Source organism: Aulonocara sp. 'chitande type north' Nkhata Bay, linkage group LG9 (genome assembly GCF_057382095.1).
Source record: "Aulonocara sp. 'chitande type north' Nkhata Bay isolate Kocher_YH1m ecotype deep benthic linkage group LG9, A_spYH_male_GT1.1, whole genome shotgun sequence".
In the NCBI taxonomy this organism is placed as follows: Eukaryota; Metazoa; Chordata; class Actinopteri; order Cichliformes; family Cichlidae; genus Aulonocara; species Aulonocara sp. 'chitande type north' Nkhata Bay.
The window spans coordinates 3,730,323-3,755,131 of NC_141352.1; the positions used below are offsets into that span (position 1 = coordinate 3,730,323).

General features: G+C 39.3%; 2 protein-coding genes across 2 annotated transcripts; both read right to left on the reverse strand.

The window, feature by feature from the left end:
- Positions 1 to 2,161: 2,161 nt before the first annotated feature.
- LOC147321447 (uncharacterized) lies at positions 2,162 to 6,381 on the reverse strand. The gene is made up of 5 exons (XM_086305375.1): positions 6,317 to 6,381; positions 4,149 to 6,138; positions 3,967 to 4,032; positions 3,174 to 3,518; positions 2,162 to 2,673 (listed from the first exon to the last, which is right to left on the reverse strand). The coding sequence occupies exons 2-5, from the start codon at positions 6,034 to 6,036 to the stop codon at positions 2,459 to 2,461; spliced, it is 2,514 nt and encodes an 837-aa protein (XP_086161501.1). The 5' UTR covers positions 6,037 to 6,138; positions 6,317 to 6,381; the 3' UTR covers positions 2,162 to 2,458.
- A 450-nt stretch (positions 6,382 to 6,831) lies between these two features.
- Positions 6,832 to 22,701, reverse strand: LOC147321448 (N-lysine methyltransferase KMT5A-like). Its single transcript, XM_086305331.1, has 13 exons — positions 21,807 to 22,701; positions 20,490 to 20,652; positions 20,210 to 20,402; positions 16,600 to 16,644; positions 15,853 to 15,897; positions 13,437 to 13,481; positions 12,690 to 12,734; positions 11,943 to 11,987; positions 9,527 to 9,571; positions 8,780 to 8,824; positions 8,033 to 8,077; positions 7,284 to 7,328; positions 6,832 to 6,837 (listed from the first exon to the last, which is right to left on the reverse strand). Exons 1-13 carry the CDS (start codon positions 21,913 to 21,915, stop codon positions 6,832 to 6,834), a joined length of 876 nt encoding a protein of 291 aa, XP_086161457.1. The 5' UTR covers positions 21,916 to 22,701.
- Positions 22,702 to 24,809: the final 2,108 nt, after the last annotated feature.

The window sequence follows — 24,809 nt, forward strand, 5'->3', positions numbered from 1 at the left end:
ACTGTGTATGTGAGGAAAGTGGCATTGCTTGACTACAGCACAGTGCTGTGCATAAAAGCAGACCGACCCAGGCAGGAGAACGATTTCTTGTTCGCATTTCTGAGAACGCACATCAGGATGGCCTCCGTGTCACTGCCACGCAGGAAGAACCTCTCCACACAACAGGCTTTGGCCTTGCTTCAGGAAATGGACGAAGCAGATACTGATGGAGGAGAGGTTTCATTTGTCCAGCAGGCCACTGATACTTCCTCAGAAGAATCTGTAAAGGAGACGGAACAAGAACCCAACATGCCTCCACGGAAGATGAAGAGGCACCGTGGTACTGGGAAGCCCAGCCAGAGCCACACGGCAAAAGACGGCACTGTGTGGGTTGAAGAGGACATTGGAAAGCCCAGTGCAGCAGCAAATCGTTCGTGCTTCACTGTGCAAGCTGGACCCACAGAGTCTGCTAAGGTTTGTCACTGCCATAGTAGATATGATATTTATATAAACCCATTTAGAGTGAGGTTCATGTAAATTTACCATTTTCTATTTGTTTATCTTGCGACAGCATAAGATTACAAGTGTGCTCCTAAGCTTCCTTTGCCTGTTAGACCTGGGAATGCTGCAGACCATCAGGGAATGTACGGTCCATCAAGCCTGCAGAACAGAGCAGGACTGGAATATGTCAGTTCATGAACTGATGGCATTCATTTCAATCCTGTTTGTAAGAGAAATCATGTGTCCTGTTGGTGCCATTGTGGATTGCTGATCAGAAGGATTTCTGGTGCCAGTAATCAAAGAGACAATGTCCCGAGATAGGTTCATTTCAATAATGCAACACATTTGATTTGATGACAAGGACACGCGGGCAGAACGGGTGAAAACAGACAAATTTGCGGCAATCTCCGACATCTGGACAAGCTTCAATGAGAACTGTGCTAAGGGTTTCACTCTAGGAGAACACATGACCATAGATGAACAGCTGTTCCCTACCAAGGTTCGTTGTCCATTCACACAGTATATCGCAACCAAGCCAGAGAGATTTGGAATCAAGTTCTGGATGGCCACGGACTTGGACACCAAATACGTCTGCAGTGCATCTCCTTACTTAGGAAAAGACCCCAGTCGTCAGAAGGGAGAGAGGCTGGCAGAGAACGTGGTCATGAAACTGAGGGAGCCGTTTTTGGATGATGGGAGAAACGTCACAACGGACAATTTCTTTACTTCACTGTCACTGTTGCACAGACTGCTGCAACATTACTGGGCACGGTGAATAAAGTCCAGCTGGAACTTCTTCAACTTGCAAAAGAAACTGCAAAGCGAGAGGTATTCTCCACTTCAGTGCTTAGAAGTGGCCTGTTTACCTGTGCAACATGTCACAAATTCACCTGTGCCAAATGCAGGGATGATGGACACTGGGTCTGCAAATGCTGTAAAGTTTGAAACACTTTGAAATAATACAGACTGGTGTACCCATATATTGTGAATGTGTGTCTTGAATTTCTGAAGGCTGTTACACAGAGGTTTGGCCTGCCTTGGATCTGAGTAAACAAATGCCAATGTTGCGCGCACACACACACACACATACGTGTTTTCATGATATATCAGTACCTATGACAAAAATGTGACAAATGGGAACGTGCCTTTCTGAAGGTCCTAGAGGCATGGGAATCACAAAAAATTTGACCCATGCTTCCAGGAACACGCCCATCTGTTGAGATTTTGGCTAGGGTTAAATTTTGGTCAAACCTGAATTTACTGCTACTTATGAGGACACTGTCAGGTTTATGTGACTTATGAGTACCATAAGGTCACACACACTGATATTTCATGTTTAGGTGAATTGTGAAGCCCATGGATACACACATAATTTTCAAGTATACATGACTTATAAGGACCAGGTAAGGGTAGGGTCTGTATTTTCAGCTTGGCTCCTTTTGAGATTACAATATAATAGGCATGGATGCACAATAGTAATGCTCACCAGTCGGGTAACTTCTGACAGAAATATCAGACATTCATGTGTTAATACAACACAGTAAATCTGAGCTGTATAGAGACTTAAAAAGAGACATAGCTCAAAAATGTGGTCAGTCTACTTTTTAAGTCTTAATATTGTATTGCATTAATTTTGCAGTGAATGTTTATGTGAATAAAAACATGGAACATTTTCTGCCTTTCTTATTTTTTAATTACAAAATGCACCCATAATAAACAGATTTATGGGTATAAACAATGCAATGCAGAGACCTGTAATACTGAAATAACTGTGAGTGACCTGCAATACTGAAATAACTGAGAGTAACAAACTATCTCCCTTGAGTATTAACTTATGATGGCAAAAACCAGGAGAAAGGACTGAGTAACTTAGTCATTACTAACCCAACAGACAAAGTCAAAAATTTAAAAAAAAATAAAAATGAAAATCAAGTTAATTTTAACTGATGCAGCATTCCTGAACCTGCATTTTGTAATTTTATTTATTCATCTTTCTTTTCAATGCTACGATCCTGTTGTGGATGTAATACTTTATGGCAACCCAGTCTCTGCCTTTCAGAGCTGCCGGCTCTGCTTGGATGCAGGAGTCACATTCCTTTTTGCCAGGTACTTTGCAGCTTGTTATGAAATGAAGTAAGTGCCGCTCAACAGCCTTTACTTCATCATCTGTCCACTTGCACCTTGCCTTCCCAGCTGTCATAAATGGAAACAAAATATATATATCTTAATGCGAATGTAAGATAAGAGAGAAAATATTCTAGTTTCTAATGTGAATACAAAATGTTCTTAAACCTTGCTTTCTACTGGAGCACTTTAAAGGAGCAATAAGCACAATTCATCATACTTAGGTTGAAGGAATTAAAAATGGCTATGTGAATAATTAGAGGTGTAATTTCATCTGGAGTACAGCATGAAGTCACAATCCCTCTCTCTGTGTTGATCTCCAGCCATAGACTTTGGTTTGGTTTACAGGCAGTGCAAAACAGCACACCTAGCAGTGAAAAGATATTGCTTAATGCTCCTTCAAGGATGCTTGGGATGAACCATTTGAAGTGCTGTGTTCTGCTGGGAATCAAAGAAGATGAAACGGATTATGATAAAAGCTCTTAATAGTGTCATGCCTGAAAAGAATAAACATGTCCATTGATAACAAGTATATTCACTTAAAACATTTTGTATATGGGTACCTTTACCCTTTCCTGGTGCAGTGTTGCTGATGTTTTTGCTGTCCAGGGTGGTTGAGGCAGAAGCGCCCTCCATATTGTCCAGGGTGGTTGAGGCAGAAGCGCCCTCCATATTGTCCAGGGTGGTTGAGGCAGAAGCGCCCTCCATGTTGTCCAGGGTGGTTGAGGCAGAAGCGCCCTCCATATTGTCCAGGGTGGTTGAGGCAGAAGCGCCCTCCATATTGTCCAGGGTGGTTGAGGCAGAAGCGCCCTCCATATTGTACAGGGTGGTTGAGGCAGAAGCGCCCTCCATATTGTCCAGGGAAGCTGAGTAAAGTGTGTGGCTTTGGTTCCCAGAATTCTTGGTCCTTGAGCCTTTGAAAAGTAACAGTGAAATATGAGAATTAATGCATTTTTTGTTTGCATTGTAGGCAAAGTCAGCATTGGGCAGTGTGTAATTTTACATTTGATATGAATATTTTACATGTGAACATAATCTACTAATAATACTCATCAATACTCAGGCATCTCCCTAGAAACACATTACTTGCATGCACTACCTCTCAACTTGTGTGCCTAATCTCACAGAAGTGGACCTCCTAATCCTTATATTTAATATTTGCCTTTGTATTGCTTATTTATGCATTTTGCCAGACTTCAATGTATCCAGATCTTTTAGTACCATATTAATGAATGGTGTCTACCATTCTGTCTAATTTATATACTGCTGTCCCTTAAGCCCATCTAACATGACATGAACCTATTAACTGTCTCCAGTCTCATAACTTAAAGATATTATCACACACTGGGCAAGTCAAGATACCTTTGTGTTGTTGAGGGTCAGTGATGGTTTCTCCACTGGAATCATCATCACTTGTAACTGCTTCATCTTGTTGGGGAAAAATAATCAAGACAAAATATTTATATTAGAATCTGCTGAACATTCACAAATGTTATATTCAAAGATAACTATGTTTCAAAAAAAAAGAAAGAAAAAGAATTCACCATCAGGATTGATCACGATGTCATCCAGCCCTTTCCCCTGCAGGTCAGACAGTTTTCCTTTCTCCATTGCAATCAACAGTTTGCTGACTTTTGCAAGCTGCAGGGTACTCTCTGGAAGCCGGTAGAATTCTCGATGGACACGGATGTCGTGTCCGAGAAAGGTGGCAAGTTGATCCATTTCATTTTCTTTTAGATTTAGTACTGTGGACAAAGTGGCAACTTGTTTCCGCAATCTTGTTGAGGTAAGGGCCTCTGGGTACTTTGCACCACATTTATTTGCATACTTGCGAAAGCAGTCAGAGCCTCTGTAATGGGAAAGGACACCTGGGCGTGCAAACAAGTACACATTCTCTGTGTGGACTTGACACTCACTTCTGGCTTTTGCGAGGAGCTCCATTGCAGTGATCATGTCAGGTGTGAGAAGCACAGGTACCATTCTTGATCTTTTACCACGAATCTCAACTCTGTCAAAGTGCTTTGCAAGTTTCCTTTCAAACTCAGTTAGGCCGATCATAATGTCAGGATTCAACTCTGTGCGATTCCGGGATGTAAAAACCTGGAGCTCCATTTTTGAAACTTCTCCTTGCCTTTTTCTGTTAAATAGCACTACCTGCGTCAAAGTCACTTGAGCAAGATTTCCGAAGGTTGTGCTGTTGGGTTTTTCCTCAAGGTCCTTCATGTACATTGCGGACTTAGTAGCAAGAAACTTATGCAGCAGTGACACATCCTGTGTAAATGGCAAAATCTGTGGTTTATTCCATTTGGCTTGTTGAAGTGTGCCCAATGCAGCAGCTGAAATGGACTCTGACCACTTTTTTTCATACAGAGTGGCAAACTGCTTGGCTGACTCTGCAACATCATAGCGATTTGCAATGATGGCTTTACACTGCACAATGCTTGCAACTTTAGCCAAACTGTGTCCCAATTTCAAAGCCAAGGATGGGGTTTTATATGAGTTGCTCTCCTGCTCATAACCAGCAACAGCTCTGACTGCTTGTATGACATGGGGAAAGTTAGTAGGCATAACAAGGTCTTCTGTGCTCTTCAAAGGTGTCATAGCTCTGGCGGTTATCAATAACCTTGCGATCTCTCTCATTTTTTGGCGTATGTAATCATTCCTTTTCTCATTTGGTTTTCTGCCATTGTACAGTGACTCACCAAGGCTAAGAATGTCTCTTTCACTCGTTACTACAAAGGAAATGTCATCCTGATTCATTTCACAAGCAATCTTCCATACAGCTTCATGAACTTGATCAGGTTTCGGTAATTGCAGATGCATCCGTCTTTGCCCAGAGGGAGCTTCCTCATTAAACCTCTGAGGGCACCTTCTCACATGCCTCCAAAGGCAATTTCTTGCATATAGTCCTTGACAAAATTTACAATGACGGTAGTCCTCAGATCCTGTTGCAGTAGTGGGTCTTCGACAAGCAACCATTTCTCCAGCACCAGAAGTTGCCACAGTAGCATTATGGTTAAAGTTTCCCCTCTTCTTAATAGAGCGCAACAAATCTCTTCTTTTGCAGGATCTTTTATCATAACTGAAGGCGCTTGCAACTTCCGGCACATTACCGTGGGCAGATTCAAGGTGTCTTGCCAATTTAGCAATGGCCTTTTTACAATATAGACAGTATTGCTTCTTGTTGTACTTGCTTTGTCTTTCCGTGTTTGGCAAAGGTAGGACTTTTATGGAGCTGTTTTTAGGTGATGTGACCCCTGATGAATCAAAACTGCGGCTTGTTACCGAAGTACTGTGACTGCTACTTCTCAGTGACAAACTAAATGTTGTAGGTTTCTCTGAACTGGTGATCTTCCCACTGTGTCCTGAAGCCGTCTCCAATGCCATGTCATTTAACGTATTTTGGGGAACCACAGATTCTGTGATTTTCATGTCCACACTATGGAGACTTGTGTCAGAGGAACTGCCACATGAATCTGGGAAATAGTCTTTATCTTCATAATCCGTACAATCTGAGAATCCATCAGTAGAGATCTGAACGAAAATGGAGAAAAAGCATCTTTGTATTTATTAATAGCTAGAATGTCATTCCCCCTCCAGTAGCAGAACATTCTGCAATCCATGACTTGATGAAAATGCATTCATGTAGTAAATATGCATAATTACATAGCATAAACAATTTGAATGAAGAAGAAAAAGGCAGCTGGCTTACCTGCTCTGAGGTAGCTGTCTGGTGAAAGGTGAGAACTCGAGATTTTTGTCTGGCCTTACATGAAACGTAACAAATTCAATGTTTGTAATTATAATTCATTTGAAAACTAACTCAAAATTATTATGCAATTCAGTATACTGTAAAAAACATTGCTAGTAGGTTAAGAAATGAAAAACAATGCATTGTAACTTAATAGTGAGAATGATTTAACATACATATCACACACTTTGTGTCATGTCATTTTGACATAAAATCTTGGGTGAAAATTCATTTGTGAACCCTGTCAATCATTAATTATATTTGCTGAGATGAAAGGCTGTATTGAGTTCACATATATGTCACAGATACATTAGTGAACATTATTGACAGGAGGATCTGAGTTCCTTATTCTAGATATTATAGAAACTTAACACAGTACAGTTCTGCTACCCAACAATATGAGGACAGTGTAACACACACACTAGAGTTGTTGGTCCAACCATATGAGGACGTATTCTGAAACACACTCATGTTCTTCACAGCTTGAAACAATATGAGGACATGACGACTGAACACATGTAGAGTTCATGTTCCTGACTTCTAACTTGTCCTGCTGTTGTCAATAAAAGCTCTAAACCCAACACTGATGTAAAGCCATCTATTTCCCCAGAAATCCAATCATGTAAACTGATCAGCTTCAGGTTAAATGGACAAAAACATGTGTAAAAGGACAAAAATATTAAATTTAATTGGAATAAAGACCAAATTGATGCTTTAAAGGGAAAGTTTGGACTAACAACTGGTATAGCCAATTTCCTTCTCCTAATGCTAATGTTGATTTTGGGAAACTTTCACTCAAACTGATTGTTTTAATACAATCAAAGTGCATTTCATTTATGCACTAGGCCCAACTGACTCATATACTTGATTCCAAATACAAAAATTTATGCGTAACCTGTTGGAGGAATGAAGTGGATTTGTCACTCACTTCTTGGTCTGTAGGAGGTTGGGACAGGGTCTCAACACTTGGTGTCTGCAACAAAAGACAACAATATAATGTCAGAAACATTCTGTACTACAAATGCTGACTAGCTCATTAACTACAGATCATACTTGTTTCAGTGAACATTATTACAGAAGGATCTGACTTCCTTATGCCAGATTCTATAGAAACTTAACACAGTACAGTTCTGCTACCCAACAATATGAGGACAGTGTAACACACACACACTAGAGTTGTTGGTCCAACCATATGAGGACGTATTCTGAAACACACTCATGTTCTTCACAGCTTGAAACAATATGAGGACATGACGACTGAACACATGTAGAGTTCATGTTCCTGACTTCCAACTTGTCCTGCTGTTGTCAATAAAAGCTCTAAACCCAACACTGATGTAAAGCCATCTATTTCCCCAGAAATCCAATCATGTAAACTGATCAGCTTCAGGTTAAATGGACAAAAACATGCGTAAAAGGACAAAAATATTAAATTTAATTGGAATAAAGACCAAATTGATGCTTTAAAGGGAAAGTTTGGACTAACAACTGGTATAGCCAATTTCCTTCTCCTAATGCTAATGTTGATTTTGGGAAACTTTCACTCAAACTGATTGTTTTAATACAATCAAAGTGCATTTCATTTATGCACTAGGCCCAACTGACTCATATACTTGATTCCAAATACAAAAATTTATGCGTAACCTGTTGGAGGAATGAAGTGGATTTGTCACTCACTTCTTGGTCTGTAGGAGGTTGGGACAGGGTCTCAACACTTGGTGTCTGCAACAAAAGACAACAATATAATGTCAGAAACATTCTGTACTACAAATGCTGACTAGCTCATTAACTACAGATCATACTTGTTTCAGTGAACATTATTACAGAAGGATCTGACTTCCTTATGCCAGATTCTATAGAAACTTAACACAGTACAGTTCTGCTACCCAACAATATGAGGACAGTGTAACACACACACTAGAGTTGTTGGTCCAACCATATGAGGACGTATTCTGAAACACACTCATGTTCTTCACAGCTTGAAACAATATGAGGACATGACGACTGAACACATGTAGAGTTCATGTTCCTGACTTCTAACTTGTCCTGCTGTTGTCAATAAAAGCTCTAAACCCAACACTGATGTAAAGCCATCTATTTCCCCAGAAATCCAATCATGTAAACTGATCAGCTTCAGGTTAAATGGACAAAAACATGCGTAAAAGGACAAAAATATTAAATTTAATTGGAATAAAGACCAAATTGATGCTTTAAAGGGAAAGTTTGGACTAACAACTGGTATAGCCAATTTCCTTTTCCTAATGCTAATGTTGATTTTGGGAAACTTTCACTCAAACTGATTGTTTTAATACAATCAAAGTGCATTTCATTTATGCACTAGGCCCAACTGACTCATATACTTGATTCCAAATACAAAAATTTATGCGTAACCTGTTGGAGGAATGAAGTGGATTTGTCACTCACTTCTTGGTCTGTAGGAGGTTGGGACAGGGTCTCAACACTTGGTGTCTGCAACAAAAGACAACAATATAATGTCAGAAACATTCTGTACTACAAATGCTGACTAGCTCATTAACTACAGATCATACTTGTTTCAGTGAACATTATTACAGAAGGATCTGACTTCCTTATGCCAGATTCTATAGAAACTTAACACAGTACAGTTCTGCTACCCAACAATATGAGGACAGTGTAACACACACACTAGAGTTGTTGGTCCAACCATATGAGGACGTATTCTGAAACACACTCATGTTCTTCACAGCTTGAAACAATATGAGGACATGACGACTGAACACATGTAGAGTTCATGTTCCTGACTTCTAACTTGTCCTGCTGTTGGCAATAAAAGCTCTAAACCCAACACTGATGTAAAGCCATCTATTTCCCCAGAAATCCAATCATGTAAACTGATCAGCTTCAGGTTAAATGGACAAAAACATGTGTAAAAGGACAAAAATATTAAATTTAATTGGAATAAAGACCAAATTGATGCTTTAAAGGGAAAGTTTGGACTAACAACTGGTATAGCCAATTTCCTTCTCCTAATGCTAATGTTGATTTTGGGAAACTTTCACTCAAACTGATTGTTTTAATACAATCAAAGTGCATTTCATTTATGCACTAGGCCCAACTGACTCATATACTTGATTCCAAATACAAAAATTTATGCGTAACCTGTTGGAGGAATGAAGTGGATTTGTCACTCACTTCTTGGTCTGTAGGAGGTTGGGACAGGGTCTCAACACTTGGTGTCTGCAACAAAAGACAACAATATAATGTCAGAAACATTCTGTACTACAAATGCTGACTAGCTCATTAACTACAGATCATATTTATCTTTCTTCTCTGAACCTTATCCGTACCTTATTATATACATCTGTACTATGTAAATATGTATATTTTTATAGTCTTCTCATTCAAATCATTACAGTGCAATATCTTGCACGTCATGGATATATATTTATAAGCACAAACATATGGACTTTTACATTGTTTTTTTATATATTTTTTTTTACTTTTAACTTTTGTTTCTTTTCCTTTTTTTCTTAGCTTATGTAAAATCCTTTTTAGCATGTTTGCACAGTCGGGGGGAGTACTTTTTTAGCCAGAAAAAACATTTCACTGTATGTTGTACCAGCTATAACTACATGTGACAAATAAATAAAGAATTGAATTGAATTGAATACTTGTTTCAGTGAACATTATTACAGAAGGATCTGACTTCCTTATGCCAGATTCTATAGAAACTTAACACAGTACAGTTCTGCTACCCAACAATATGAGGACAGTGTAACACACACACTAGAGTTGTTGGTCCAACCATATGAGGACGTATTCTGAAACACACTCATGTTCTTCACAGCTTGAAACAATATGAGGACATGACGACTGAACACATGTAGAGTTCATGTTCCTGACTTCTAACTTGTCCTGCTGTTGGCAATAAAAGCTCTAAACCCAACACTGATGTAAAGCCATCTATTTCCCCAGAAATCCAATCATGTAAACTGATCAGCTTCAGGTTAAATGGACAAAAACATGTGTAAAAGGACAAAAATATTAAATTTAATTGGAATAAAGACCAAATTGATGCTTTAAAACCCTCGGAGGGTTTAAGTCAAAATAGGGACCCTTTGGATTTTTGATTCTCAATATATCAATCATTTTAAAGACTAGTTGCATGAAACTTGGCCATGAGGTGCATTTTAGGATTATTTTTAAAATTCAATGATCCCCTCTATGGTGTGGTATATAGCAAAGGAGATTCACATAAGTGTTACCTCCTGTGTTCCTCGTACCATTTTGGGTCCCATTGACTCCCATTATAATCACATATTTTCGATATACTGTAATCCTGACATGTGATGATGCCTTTCTCGTGAATACCTAATGGATCTAAGCCTCAGCCTTCAAAATAAAGGAAAAATAGGTTTTGGATCAAATGAGCAAAATATTAGGTACAGCACCACCATAGACATTTTCAGTGGTTTTGAATGCAGGACATGGTTATCTTACTATGCAAAATACATGACAATAAAACAGCTCACCACCATAAAATAGTCTTGATGTAGTGGAACTGATATAACAGAGTGGTGTGAATGTGATTGAGAATATATTTATACTGTGTGTCGGTCGCAAACAAAACAGCCTATAGAGCCGCCTTCTTGAAGTGAACAACGGCAGCCTGCTCCGTTTTTTGTTTTTTTTCCCTTCTCTGAACCTCTGTCAGTGTTATGTTGCTCCACTTTGCACACACTGGCTCTGAGCAAGTGAGTGGAGGGGTGCAAAAGCAGCCACGTGTTTGCAGAGCAGAGGGGGGAGGGGTGCAAAAGCAGCCACGTGTTTGCAGAGCAGAGGGGGGAGGGGCAGTTGTTACTCTCTCAGTGGCAAGTCAGCAGAGCTGGGGGAGAGACAGAGAGAGATCCTTTTCTATCTTCTTGGATTCAAGTGCACATTTGAAGTCTGTGAGAATAGTTTGCAGCCTTGTCTTGCGAGTCATTTCTGCACAGACGCCACGAAATGCACAGACGCGCGCACGGACAACACAAAGCGCACGGTCAATTTCGGGGAGGCTCTTGCTGAGAAAGAGCAGCAGTGCTCATCGTGCAAACAGCACATTATTATCGTAACTGCTGCAAAGATATATATATTCTGAAACACACTCATGTTCTTCACAGCTTGAAACAATATGAGGACATGACGACTGAACACATGTAGAGTTCATGTTCCTGACTTCCAACTTGTCCTGCTGTTGTCAATAAAAGCTCTAAACCCAACACTGATGTAAAGCCATCTATTTCCCCAGAAATCCAATCATGTAAACTGATCAGCTTCAGGTTAAATGGACAAAAACATGCGTAAAAGGACAAAAATATTAAATTTAATTGGAATAAAGACCAAATTGATGCTTTAAAGGGAAAGTTTGGACTAACAACTGGTATAGCCAATTTCCTTCTCCTAATGCTAATGTTGATTTTGGGAAACTTTCACTCAAACTGATTGTTTTAATACAATCAAAGTGCATTTCATTTATGCACTAGGCCCAACTGACTCATATACTTGATTCCAAATACAAAAATTTATGCGTAACCTGTTGGAGGAATGAAGTGGATTTGTCACTCACTTCTTGGTCTGTAGGAGGTTGGGACAGGGTCTCAACACTTGGTGTCTGCAACAAAAGACAACAATATAATGTCAGAAACATTCTGTACTACAAATGCTGACTAGCTCATTAACTACAGATCATACTTGTTTCAGTGAACATTATTACAGAAGGATCTGACTTCCTTATGCCAGATTCTATAGAAACTTAACACAGTACAGTTCTGCTACCCAACAATATGAGGACAGTGTAACACACACACTAGAGTTGTTGGTCCAACCATATGAGGACGTATTCTGAAACACACTCATGTTCTTCACAGCTTGAAACAATATGAGGACATGACGACTGAACACATGTAGAGTTCATGTTCCTGACTTCTAACTTGTCCTGCTGTTGGCAATAAAAGCTCTAAACCCAACACTGATGTAAAGCCATCTATTTCCCCAGAAATCCAATCATGTAAACTGATCAGCTTCAGGTTAAATGGACAAAAACATGCGTAAAAGGACAAAAATATTAAATTTAATTGGAATAAAGACCAAATTGATGCTTTAAAGGGAAAGTTTGGACTAACAACTGGTATAGCCAATTTCCTTTTCCTAATGCTAATGTTGATTTTGGGAAACTTTCACTCAAACTGATTGTTTTAATACAATCAAAGTGCATTTCATTTATGCACTAGGCCCAACTGACTCATATACTTGATTCCAAATACAAAAATTTATGCGTAACCTGTTGGAGGAATGAAGTGGATTTGTCACTCACTTCTTGGTCTGTAGGAGGTTGGGACAGGGTCTCAACACTTGGTGTCTGCAACAAAAGACAACAATATAATGTCAGAAACATTCTGTACTACAAATGCTGACTAGCTCATTAACTACAGATCATACTTGTTTCAGTGAACATTATTACAGAAGGATCTGACTTCCTTATGCCAGATTCTATAGAAACTTAACACAGTACAGTTCTGCTACCCAACAATATGAGGACAGTGTAACACACACACTAGAGTTGTTGGTCCAACCATATGAGGACGTATTCTGAAACACACTCATGTTCTTCACAGCTTGAAACAATATGAGGACATGACGACTGAACACATGTAGAGTTCATGTTCCTGACTTCTAACTTGTCCTGCTGTTGTCAATAAAAGCTCTAAACCCAACACTGATGTAAAGCCATCTATTTCCCCAGAAATCCAATCATGTAAACTGATCAGCTTCAGGTTAAATGGACAAAAACATGCGTAAAAGGACAAAAATATTAAATTTAATTGGAATAAAGACCAAATTGATGCTTTAAAGGGAAAGTTTGGACTAACAACTGGTATAGCCAATTTCCTTTTCCTAATGCTAATGTTGATTTTGGGAAACTTTCACTCAAACTGATTGTTTTAATACAATCAAAGTGCATTTCATTTATGCACTAGGCCCAACTGACTCATATACTTGATTCCAAATACAAAAATTTATGCGTAACCTGTTGGAGGAATGAAGTGGATTTGTCACTCACTTCTTGGTCTGTAGGAGGTTGGGACAGGGTCTCAACACTTGGTGTCTGCAACAAAAGACAACAATATAATGTCAGAAACATTCTGTACTACAAATGCTGACTAGCTCATTAACTACAGATCATATTTATCTTTCTTCTCTGAACCTTATCCGTACCTTATTATATACATCTGTACTATGTAAATATGTATATTTTTATAGTCTTCTCATTCAAATCATTACAGTGCAATATCTTGCACGTCATGGATATATATTTATAAGCACAAACATATGGACTTTTACATTGTTTTTTTATATATTTTTTTTTACTTTTAACTTTTGTTTCTTTTCCTTTTTTTCTTAGCTTATGTAAAATCCTTTTTAGCATGTTTGCACAGTCGGGGGGAGTACTTTTTTAGCCAGAAAAAACATTTCACTGTATGTTGTACCAGCTATAACTACATGTGACAAATAAATAAAGAATTGAATTGAATTGAATACTTGTTTCAGTGAACATTATTACAGAAGGATCTGACTTCCTTATGCCAGATTCTATAGAAACTTAACACAGTACAGTTCTGCTACCCAACAATATGAGGACAGTGTAACACACACACTAGAGTTGTTGGTCCAACCATATGAGGACGTATTCTGAAACACACTCATGTTCTTCACAGCTTGAAACAATATGAGGACATGACGACTGAACACATGTAGAGTTCATGTTCCTGACTTCTAACTTGTCCTGCTGTTGGCAATAAAAGCTCTAAACCCAACACTGATGTAAAGCCATCTATTTCCCCAGAAATCCAATCATGTAAACTGATCAGCTTCAGGTTAAATGGACAAAAACATGTGTAAAAGGACAAAAATATTAAATTTAATTGGAATAAAGACCAAATTGATGCTTTAAAACCCTCGGAGGGTTTAAGTCAAAATAGGGACCCTTTGGATTTTTGATTCTCAATATATCAATCATTTTAAAGACTAGTTGCATGAAACTTGGCCATGAGGTGCATTTTAGGATTATTTTTAAAATTCAATGATCCCCTCTATGGTGTGGTATATAGCAAAGGAGATTCACATAAGTGTTACCTCCTGTGTTCCTCGTACCATTTTGGGTCCCATTGACTCCCATTATAATCACATATTTTCGATATACTGTAATCCTGACATGTGATGATGCCTTTCTCGTGAATACCTAATGGATCTAAGCCTCAGCCTTCAAAATAAAGGAAAAATAGGTTTTGGATCAAATGAGCAAAATATTAGGTACAGCACCACCATAGACATTTTCAGTGGTTTTGAATGCAGGACATGGTTATCTTACTATGCAAAATACATGACAATAAAACAGCTCACCACCATAAAATAGTCTTGATGTAGTGGAACTGATATAACAGAGTGGTGTGAATGTGATTGAGAATATATTTATACTGTGTGTCGGTCGCAAACAAAACAGCCTATAGAGCCGCCTTCTTGAAGTGAACAACGGCAGCCTGCTCCGTTTTTTGTTTTTTTTCCCTTCTCTGAACCTCTGTCAGTGTTATGTTGCTCCACTTTGCACACACTGGCTCTGAGCAAGTGAGTGGAGGGGTGCAAAAGCAGCCACGTGTTTGCAGAGCAGAGGGGGGAGGGGTGCAAAAGCAGCCACGTGTTTGCAGAGCAGAGGGGGGAGGGGCAGTTGTTACTCTCTCAGTGGCAAGTCAGCAGAGCTGGGGGAGAGACAGAGAGAGATCCTTTTCTATCTTCTTGGATTCAAGTGCACATTTGAAGTCTGTGAGAATAGTTTGCAGCCTTGTCTTGCGAGTCATTTCTGCACAGACGCCACGAAATGCACAGACGCGCGCACGGACAACACAAAGCGCACGGTCAATTTCGGGGAGGCTCTTGCTGAGAAAGAGCAGCAGTGCTCATCGTGCAAACAGCACATTATTATCGTAACTGCTGCAAAGATATATATATTCTGAAACACACTCATGTTCTTCACAGCTTGAAACAATATGAGGACATGACGACTGAACACATGTAGAGTTCATGTTCCTGACTTCCAACTTGTCCTGCTGTTGTCAATAAAAGCTCTAAACCCAACACTGATGTAAAGCCATCTATTTCCCCAGAAATCCAATCATGTAAACTGATCAGCTTCAGGTTAAATGGACAAAAACATGCGTAAAAGGACAAAAATATTAAATTTAATTGGAATAAAGACCAAATTGATGCTTTAAAGGGAAAGTTTGGACTAACAACTGGTATAGCCAATTTCCTTCTCCTAATGCTAATGTTGATTTTGGGAAACTTTCACTCAAACTGATTGTTTTAATACAATCAAAGTGCATTTCATTTATGCACTAGGCCCAACTGACTCATATACTTGATTCCAAATACAAAAATTTATGCGTAACCTGTTGGAGGAATGAAGTGGATTTGTCACTCACTTCTTGGTCTGTAGGAGGTTGGGACAGGGTCTCAACACTTGGTGTCTGCAACAAAAGACAACAATATAATGTCAGAAACATTCTGTACTACAAATGCTGACTAGCTCATTAACTACAGATCATACTTGTTTCAGTGAACATTATTACAGAAGGATCTGACTTCCTTATGCCAGATTCTATAGAAACTTAACACAGTACAGTTCTGCTACCCAACAATATGAGGACAGTGTAACACACACACTAGAGTTGTTGGTCCAACCATATGAGGACGTATTCTGAAACACACTCATGTTCTTCACAGCTTGAAACAATATGAGGACATGACGACTGAACACATGTAGAGTTCATGTTCCTGACTTCTAACTTGTCCTGCTGTTGTCAATAAAAGCTCTAAACCCAACACTGATGTAAAGCCATCTATTTCCCCAGAAATCCAATCATGTAAACTGATCAGCTTCAGGTTAAATGGACAAAAACATGCGTAAAAGGACAAAAATATTAAATTTAATTGGAATAAAGACCAAATTGATGCTTTAAAGGGAAAGTTTGGACTAACAACTGGTATAGCCAATTTCCTTTTCCTAATGCTAATGTTGATTTTGGGAAACTTTCACTCAAACTGATTGTTTTAATACAATCAAAGTGCATTTCATTTATGCACTAGGCCCAACTGACTCATATACTTGATTCCAAATACAAAAATTTATGCGTAACCTGTTGGAGGAATGAAGTGGATTTGTCACTCACTTCTTGGTCTGTAGGAGGTTGGGACAGGGTCTCAACACTTGGTGTCTGCAACAAAAGACAACAATATAATGTCAGAAACATTCTGTACTACAAATGCTGACTAGCTCATTAACTACAGATCATATTTATCTTTCTTCTCTGAACCTTATCCGTACCTTATTATATACATCTGTACTATGTAAATATGTATATTTTTATAGTCTTCTCATTCAAATCATTACAGTGCAATATCTTGCACGTCATGGATATATATTTATAAGCACAAACATATGGACTTTTACATTGTTTTTTTATATATTTTTTTTTACTTTTAACTTTTGTTTCTTTTCCTTTTTTTCTTAGCTTATGTAAAATCCTTTTTAGCATGTTTGCACAGTCGGGGGGAGTACTTTTTTAGCCAGAAAAAACATTTCACTGTATGTTGTACCAGCTATAACTACATGTGACAAATAAATAAAGAATTGAATTGAATTGAATACTTGTTTCAGTGAACATTATTACAGAAGGATCTGACTTCCTTATGCCAGATTCTATAGAAACTTAACACAGTACAGTTCTGCTACCCAACAATATGAGGACAGTGTAACACACACACTAGAGTTGTTGGTCCAACCATATGAGGACGTATTCTGAAACACACTCATGTTCTTCACAGCTTGAAACAATATGAGGACATGACGACTGAACACATGTAGAGTTCATGTTCCTGACTTCTAACTTGTCCTGCTGTTGGCAATAAAAGCTCTAAACCCAACACTGATGTAAAGCCATCTATTTCCCCAGAAATCCAATCATGTAAACTGATCAGCTTCAGGTTAAATGGACAAAAACATGTGTAAAAGGACAAAAATATTAAATTTAATTGGAATAAAGACCAAATTGATGCTTTAAAACCCTCGGAGGGTTTAAGTCAAAATAGGGACCCTTTGGATTTTTGATTCTCAATATATCAATCATTTTAAAGACTAGTTGCATGAAACTTGGCCATGAGGTGCATTTTAGGATTATTTTTAAAATTCAATGATCCCCTCTATGGTGTGGTATATAGCAAAGGAGATTCACATAAGTGTTACCTCCTGTGTTCCTCGTACCATTTTGGGTCCCATTGACTCCCATTATAATCACATATTTTCGATATACTGTAATCCTGACATGTGATGATGCCTTTCTCGTGAATACCTAATGGATCTAAGCCTCAGCCTTCAAAATAAAGGAAAAATAGGTTTTGGATCAAATGAGCAAAATATTAGGTACAGCACCACCATAGACATTTTCAGTGGTTTTGAATGCAGGACATGGTTATCTTACTATGCAAAATACATGACAATAAAACAGCTCACCACCATAAAATAGTCTTGATGTAGTGGAACTGATATAACAGAGTGGTGTGAATGTGATTGAGAATATATTTATACTGTGTGTCGGTCGCAAACAAAACAGCCTATAGAGCCGCCTTCTTGAAGTGAACAACGGCAGCCTGCTCCGTTTTTTGTTTTTTTTCCCTTCTCTGAACCTCTGTCAGTGTTATGTTGCTCCACTTTGCACACACTGGCTCTGAGCAAGTGAGTGGAGGGGTGCAAAAGCAGCCACGTGTTTGCAGAGCAGAGGGGGGAGGGGTGCAAAAGCAGCCACGTGTTTGCAGAGCAGAGGGGGGAGGGGCAGTTGTTACTCTCTCAGTGGCAAGTCAGCAGAGCTGGGGGAGAGACAGAGAGAGATCCTTTTCTATCTTCTTGGATTCAAGTGCACATTTGAAGTCTGTGAGAATAGTTTGCAGCCTTGTCTTGCGAGTCATTTCTGCACAGACGCCACGAAATGCACAGACGCGCGCACGGACAACACAAAGCGCACGGTCAATTTCGGGGAGGCTCTTGCTGAGAAAGAGCAGCAGTGCTCATCGTGCAAACAGCACATTATTATCGTAACTGCTGCAAAGATATATATATTCTGAAACACACTCATGTTCTTCACAGCTTGAAACAATATGAGGACATGACGACTGAACACATGTAGAGTTCATGTTCCTGACTTCTAACTTGTCCTGCTGTTGGCAATAAAAGCTCTAAACCCAACACTGATGTAAAGCCATCTATTTCCCCAGAAATCCAATCATGTAAACTGATCAGCTTCAGGTTAAATGGACAAAAACATGTGTAAAAGGACAAAAATATTAAATTTAATTGGAATAAAGACCAAATTGATGCTTTAAAACCCTCGGAGGGTTTAAGTCAAAATAGGGACCCTTTGGATTTTTGATTCTCAATATATCAATCATTTTAAAGACTAGTTGCATGAAACTTGGCCATGAGGTGCATTTTAGGATTATTTTTAAAATTCAATGATCCCCTCTATGGTGTGGTATATAGCAAAGGAGATTCACATAAGTGTTACCTCCTGTGTTCCTCGTACCATTTTGGGTCCCATTGACTCCCATTATAATCACATATTTTCGATATACTGTAATCCTGACATGTGATGATGCCTTTCTCGTGAATACCTAATGGATCTAAGCCTCAGCCTTCAAAATAAAGGAAAAATAGGTTTTGGATCAAATGAGCAAAATATTAGGTACAGCACCACCATAGACATTTTCAGTGGTTTTGAATGCAGGACATGGTTATCTTACTATGCAAAATACATGACAATAAAACAGCTCACCACCATAAAATAGTCTTGATGTAGTGGAACTGATATAACAGAGTGGTGTGAATGTGATTGAGAATATATTTATACTGTGTGTCGGTCGCAAACAAAACAGCCTATAGAGCCGCCTTCTTGAAGTGAACAACGGCAGCCTGCTCCGTTTTTTGTTTTTTTTCCCTTCTCTGAACCTCTGTCAGTGTTATGTTGCTCCACTTTGCACACACTGGCTCTGAGCAAGTGAGTGGAGGGGTGCAAAAGCAGCCACGTGTTTGCAGAGCAGAGGGGGGAGGGGTGCAAAAGCAGCCACGTGTTTGCAGAGCAGAGGGGGGAGGGGCAGTTGTTACTCTCTCAGTGGCAAGTCAGCAGAGCTGGGGGAGAGACAGAGAGAGATCCTTTTCTATCTTCTTGGATTCAAGTGCACATTTGAAGTCTGTGAGAATAGTTTGCAGCCTTGTCTTGCGAGTCATTTCTGCACAGACGCCACGAAATGCACAGACGCGCGCACGGACAACACAAAGCGCACGGTCAATTTCGGGGAGGCTCTTGCTGAGAAAGAGCAGCAGTGCTCATCGTGCAAACAGCACATTATTATCGTAACTGCTGCAAAGATATATATATTCTGAAACACACTCATGTTCTTCACAGCTTGAAACAATATGAGGACATGACGACTGAACACATGTAGAGTTCATGTTCCTGACTTCTAACTTGTCCTGCTGTTGGCAATAAAAGCTCTAAACCCAACACTGATGTAAAGCCATCTATTTCCCCAGAAATCCAATCATGTAAACTGATCAGCTTCAGGTTAAATGGACAAAAACATGTGTAAAAGGACAAAAATATCAAATTTTGTCAATAAAACCCTGCACTGATCTACTCTGGTCTTCATAACTAGAATAATATCTATCTTTTCATCTACTAATATTTAACATTCCCTGTACTGCACAATCTATGAAGAGGATTTACTTACCAGAGCTCGCCATGGCCACATAGATTCTCCATAGTCATAGGTGATTTCACTCTCCGCTTGGATATTTTCAATAGCAAACAAGCAGAGATGAGGTTTATCCTGGACTGCCAGCTGTTTCATCTTGCAGTTTGGGTACTTGTGGTCATCATTAACCAGCCGGCCAAGTGAGTCGTCTTCACGGGAGGCATCAATGCTAAAAGTGAAGAAAAGAACATATGTTTTGTTCACTAAAAACATAATGTTGTAAAGAACAACTGATATTGTATATGCCTTTACTTACCACCATGTGCTATTTTTCCATTGAAAATCAAATAGGAAAGCAGTTTGCTTTTCTGTGTACTTTTTCTGCCGCTTGTCCCGTTCATGTTCTGAGATAAGCTCCCCACGGTACTCGACCACAAAGGATCCCTTTTCAATTGGTTCAGAGGCAAATACACCACGTCCTAATACAAGATGTTCAATAAGTAGCGTTAAGTAATACAATCCAAATCAGGTTTACTGCAGCTGATCAGCCACTGACAAAACATATGCAGAACAAACAATCACAAAATGTTTTAATTGTGAGGGGAACATCTAGATCAGGGGTGCCCAATCCCGGTCCTCGAGAGCTACTGTCCTGCAGCTTTTAGATGCATCCTTGTTCCCACACACCTGAATCAAATGAATGGCTTGTTATCAGGCCTTTGCCAAACATGATGGCATGCTGAAGAGATCAAACCATTTGATTCAGGTGTGTGGGAACAAGGATGCATCTAAAAGCTGCAGGACGGTAGCTCTCGAGGACCGGGATTGGGCACCCCTGATCTAGATGCTTACGTTCAGGGCTGCAACAAATGAGTTGATACAATAAATAAATGCTAATAATAAAAAAACCAATTATTAAAATAGTTGGCAACAAATTTCAAATACATGAAAATATAAAACATTTTTTAATCTAGATGATAGATAGATAGCTAGCTAGCTTTGGGAGGTTCCCTCAGGGAAACTGAAGCAATTGTTATATATTTGTCACGGTCCGGGGCAGCGGCCGTGTGGAGAGTGGAAGGAGGACCCAAAACGCAGCACTTATTCAGGTGTGAGGGTGATTTATTGATAATATCAAACACAAAGTGGAGATGGCAAACAGAACTAAGGACGAAACTAAACTGGGATAAACTACACAGAGGAGTGGGAAACCTGAACATGAAGGGAGAACAGCAGGGAGAGCACGCAGAGGATTACACCAGGTATGAACACAGACGACGCGACGAGGAACAGAGGCAAACACACACTATAAATACACAGAGAGACACTGGGAAGTCACACACAGGTGGGAGACACAGCTGGACCTGATTAACCTGATGAGACAGGGGAACACTAACACCAGGGACCAACAGAGGGAGCACAAACCCAGAACCCAGTGTCTAAAATCCCAAACACAAACCATCCCAAAACAGCCATGAATAATAATGAAAGTAATAACAATAAAGAACATAAACACAAAGTCACCGAGTCATGGTCGCAGGGCCATGACAATATTATTAAATATTATAATAAACATTAGTTGCAGCTCTGGTAATATTCATGCAGTAGCCATAAGGAACAACATATAACATACCTTTATAGTCATTGATCCATTGGGCCTTTAAACAAGTCTTGTCACCTCCAGATAAAATAAAGTGAGCAGCCTCTGCTTCAGGACGAAGTCTGAGTCTTCTTTTTGACATGTTCTTCACTCTCAATCTGCTCAACCTGTACACATCTTCATGAGAAAATGACGAAAAGTCAGCAAGACAAAACCAACCAGTACTTTCTTTACATGGTATTTTAAATAGTATTTTTCTGCCTTAAATCACAATGCATTTGCTAATCAGACTAATATACCAGTGCAAACACTTTGCAAATGTAATGTGACATTAAATTACCTTCACGAATAATTTTAACATGCCAATACACGGACAAATACTGTAAACTGTGCACTTTACTACCATTACTGAAACACTAATGTCATTGATTTGTGCTAAACAGGAAAACATTAATATTATCATTTAAATCCCAGAAAACATATCTTGAAATAAAATGCGTGTTGCAGTAGCCTACACTTAAAAAGAGCTTAGACTGACTGTCTCTGCAGTTGCAGATGCAGAGAGGGCCGCAGGCCCTTTAACTCCAGTGGAAATTTAAAAACAATTAAATTTAACTTCTAATATCTGTTGCTGAAGATAAAGCTAAAGTATATTTATTACCATTTATCATCATGCACCATTTTAACTTTATTCAAATCGATTGTGTGTTGTTTCCATTCCATTTAGCTAACATTAATTAGCTTGTTAAACATACAACTTTACCTCGAAGCGTGCGTGAAATCATGGATATCAAAGGTAAATACATACGTCAAGATAAATCTCTCCTGAGTGCTGAAGGTCCCGGATGTGCCGTTCACGCAGAGCTCCGGCGAGTTTGTATCTTGCCGTGACCAGCAGCTCTTTGGTTGAGGCTTTCGAACAATCAGATGCATCTTTACTCACTTGTTGACCAATCAGAGACGTCTTTCTATGCTCCACTGACGAAATGCTGCATCCTCTCACCAGCCACGGTCTCTCCTCGTCCATTTAACAACAAAAACACAGCAACACGTGCTGTATTTGAGGTAGGAACACTTGAGAACTGTCACAATGTTTTGCAAACTGCTGTTACAGTTAATTTCGTTCCGTTAATTTGTTTGGTTCCTATTCTTAAGTAACACTTAATACACATGTGGTTAGCTTGCTGGTCTAGTTTAAGTTAGCATGGGCATGCTGTTCACTGATAGAGTAAGGCCAAAATTGTCCTGATATTGTCAGTGTGTTATCATAAACATGTCCTAATTTGTCATGAAAAGAAGAGCAGCACCCCTAGACCCCCAAGTGAAAATACAGATAATAGATAAGCAATTTAAGAAAATAAGTATAATGTATATAATAAATGATTTTACTGTCACTTTCCTGGGTCTGTTGACCCAGCGTTTTAAGTTTTAGTTTGTTTGGATGTCGATGTTTGTTTATAAGTTCTTTAGGTTTGCTAAGTTCATTTGTTTATTAGATTACCCTTGTGATGTCTGTTTTATTGGGAAAGTCCTTGTCCTATATGCAATGAGTCTAGTTTTGTTTCCCCTTGTCCCAGCTGTTCCTCATCCCCTCATTATCTCTCTGTGTACTTACAGTGGCTTGCAAAAGTATTCGTCCCTCTTTTCCACATTTTGTCACATTACTGCCACAAACACAAATTGTCATGGTCCTGGGTCGGTGACCTAGCGCTTTTAGTTTATTATCATTTTCTAGTTTATTATTATGATGATGATTATTATTATTGTTTGAGTTCTATGTCTTATATTTGGTCTGCCTCTGAGTCTGTGTCTCTGTCTATGGTGTCACCCCGTCTGTTTGTGAATCTGTCTGTTTAGTTCTGTGTCTTGTTTGGTTCCCCGTGTCTGAGTTTCCTGTTTTATTGTGAAGGTCTCTGTCTGATGTGAGTGTGTTCACTTTACGTTTCCCCTGTCCCGTCAGCTCTGATTCCTCCCAGCCGTATTGCCCTCCTGTCTCTCATCCCCTGATTACTGGTGTGTGTATTTAAGCCCTGTGTGTTCTCCTGCCTGTTGCCGGTTTGTCTGTGTTCCTCCGTGTCAGTCTGTGTTACTCGGTGTCCTGCTGGTCGTCGTCTCGGCCTCGGCCTCTCAGCCCTTTGTCGTATGCTCCCAGGTCTGTTATTTTAGTTCTTCCCAGTTTAGGTGTCTTCAGTTATTTGTCATGCCCCACTGCTTGTTTGCCACTACACCTTGTAAATAAACTTCACTAGCATTTTCATCCACTGCTTGCATCTCGGGTCCTCCTTCCTCCACACCACACTTCCCAGCCGTGACACAAATCAATTTTAATGGAATCCAATTGCAGCAAAAGGTGGTTCTACAAAGTATTGACTCAGGGGGCTGAATAATTGCGCACACCCCACTTTTCAGTTATTTATTTGTAAAAAATGTTTGGAATCATGTATGATTTTCGTTCCACTTCTCACGTGTACACCACTTTGTATTGGTCTTTCACGTGGAAGTCCAATAAAATTGATTCATGTTTGTGGCTGTAATGTGACAAAATGTGGGAAAGTTAAAGGGGGCCGAATACTTTTGCAAGCCACTGTAAGTCCTGTCCTAATTTGTTCAGTGTCAGGTCATCTGTTGTCTTTGGTGCCACGTTTCCATGTTCCAGGTATCTTTGTATCCATGTCAGGTTTCATGGTTTTTTTTTTTTTTGTTTTTTTTTAATAAAAAATATTTTCCCCAGGTTAGGTTATTGTTTATCTTCACCTCTGCCTTCTGTTTTGTAATCTTTTAATTAAATTAAATTTTATTTATATAGCGCCAAATCACAACAACAATCGCCTGAAGGCGCTTTATATTGTACAGTAGATTGCACAATAATAGATACAGAGGAAAAACCCAACAATCATAGGACCACCTATGAGCAAGCGCTTTGGCGACAGTGGGAAGGAAAAACTCCCTTTTAACAGGAAGAAACCTCTGGCAGAACCAGGCTCAGGGAGCGGCGGGCATCTGCTATGACTAGTTGGGGTGAGAAAAGGAAGACAG

Bases quoted from the DNA above. Each gene is read 5' to 3' on its own strand.
- LOC147321447 (XM_086305375.1), bottom strand. From the start codon at position 6,036: ATGAAAATCACAGAATCTGTGGTTCCCCAAAATACGTTAAATGACATG. The intron at 3,519-3,966 runs GTATCTTGACTT...TACTTTTCAAAG, and splicing joins TGACCCTCAACAACACAAAG to GCTCAAGGACCAAGAATTCT. The intron at 2,674-3,173 runs GTAAAGGTACCC...CATTTATGACAG, and splicing joins CAACACTGCACCAGGAAAGG to CTGGGAAGGCAAGGTGCAAG.
- LOC147321448 (XM_086305331.1), bottom strand. From the start codon at position 21,915: ATGTCAAAAAGAAGACTCAGACTTCGTCCTGAAGCAGAGGCTGCTCAC. The intron at 15,898-16,599 runs GTGAGTGACAAA...CTTTTGTTGCAG, and splicing joins AACCTCCTACAGACCAAGAA to ACACCAAGTGTTGAGACCCT. The intron at 13,482-15,852 runs GTGAGTGACAAA...CTTTTGTTGCAG, and splicing joins AACCTCCTACAGACCAAGAA to ACACCAAGTGTTGAGACCCT.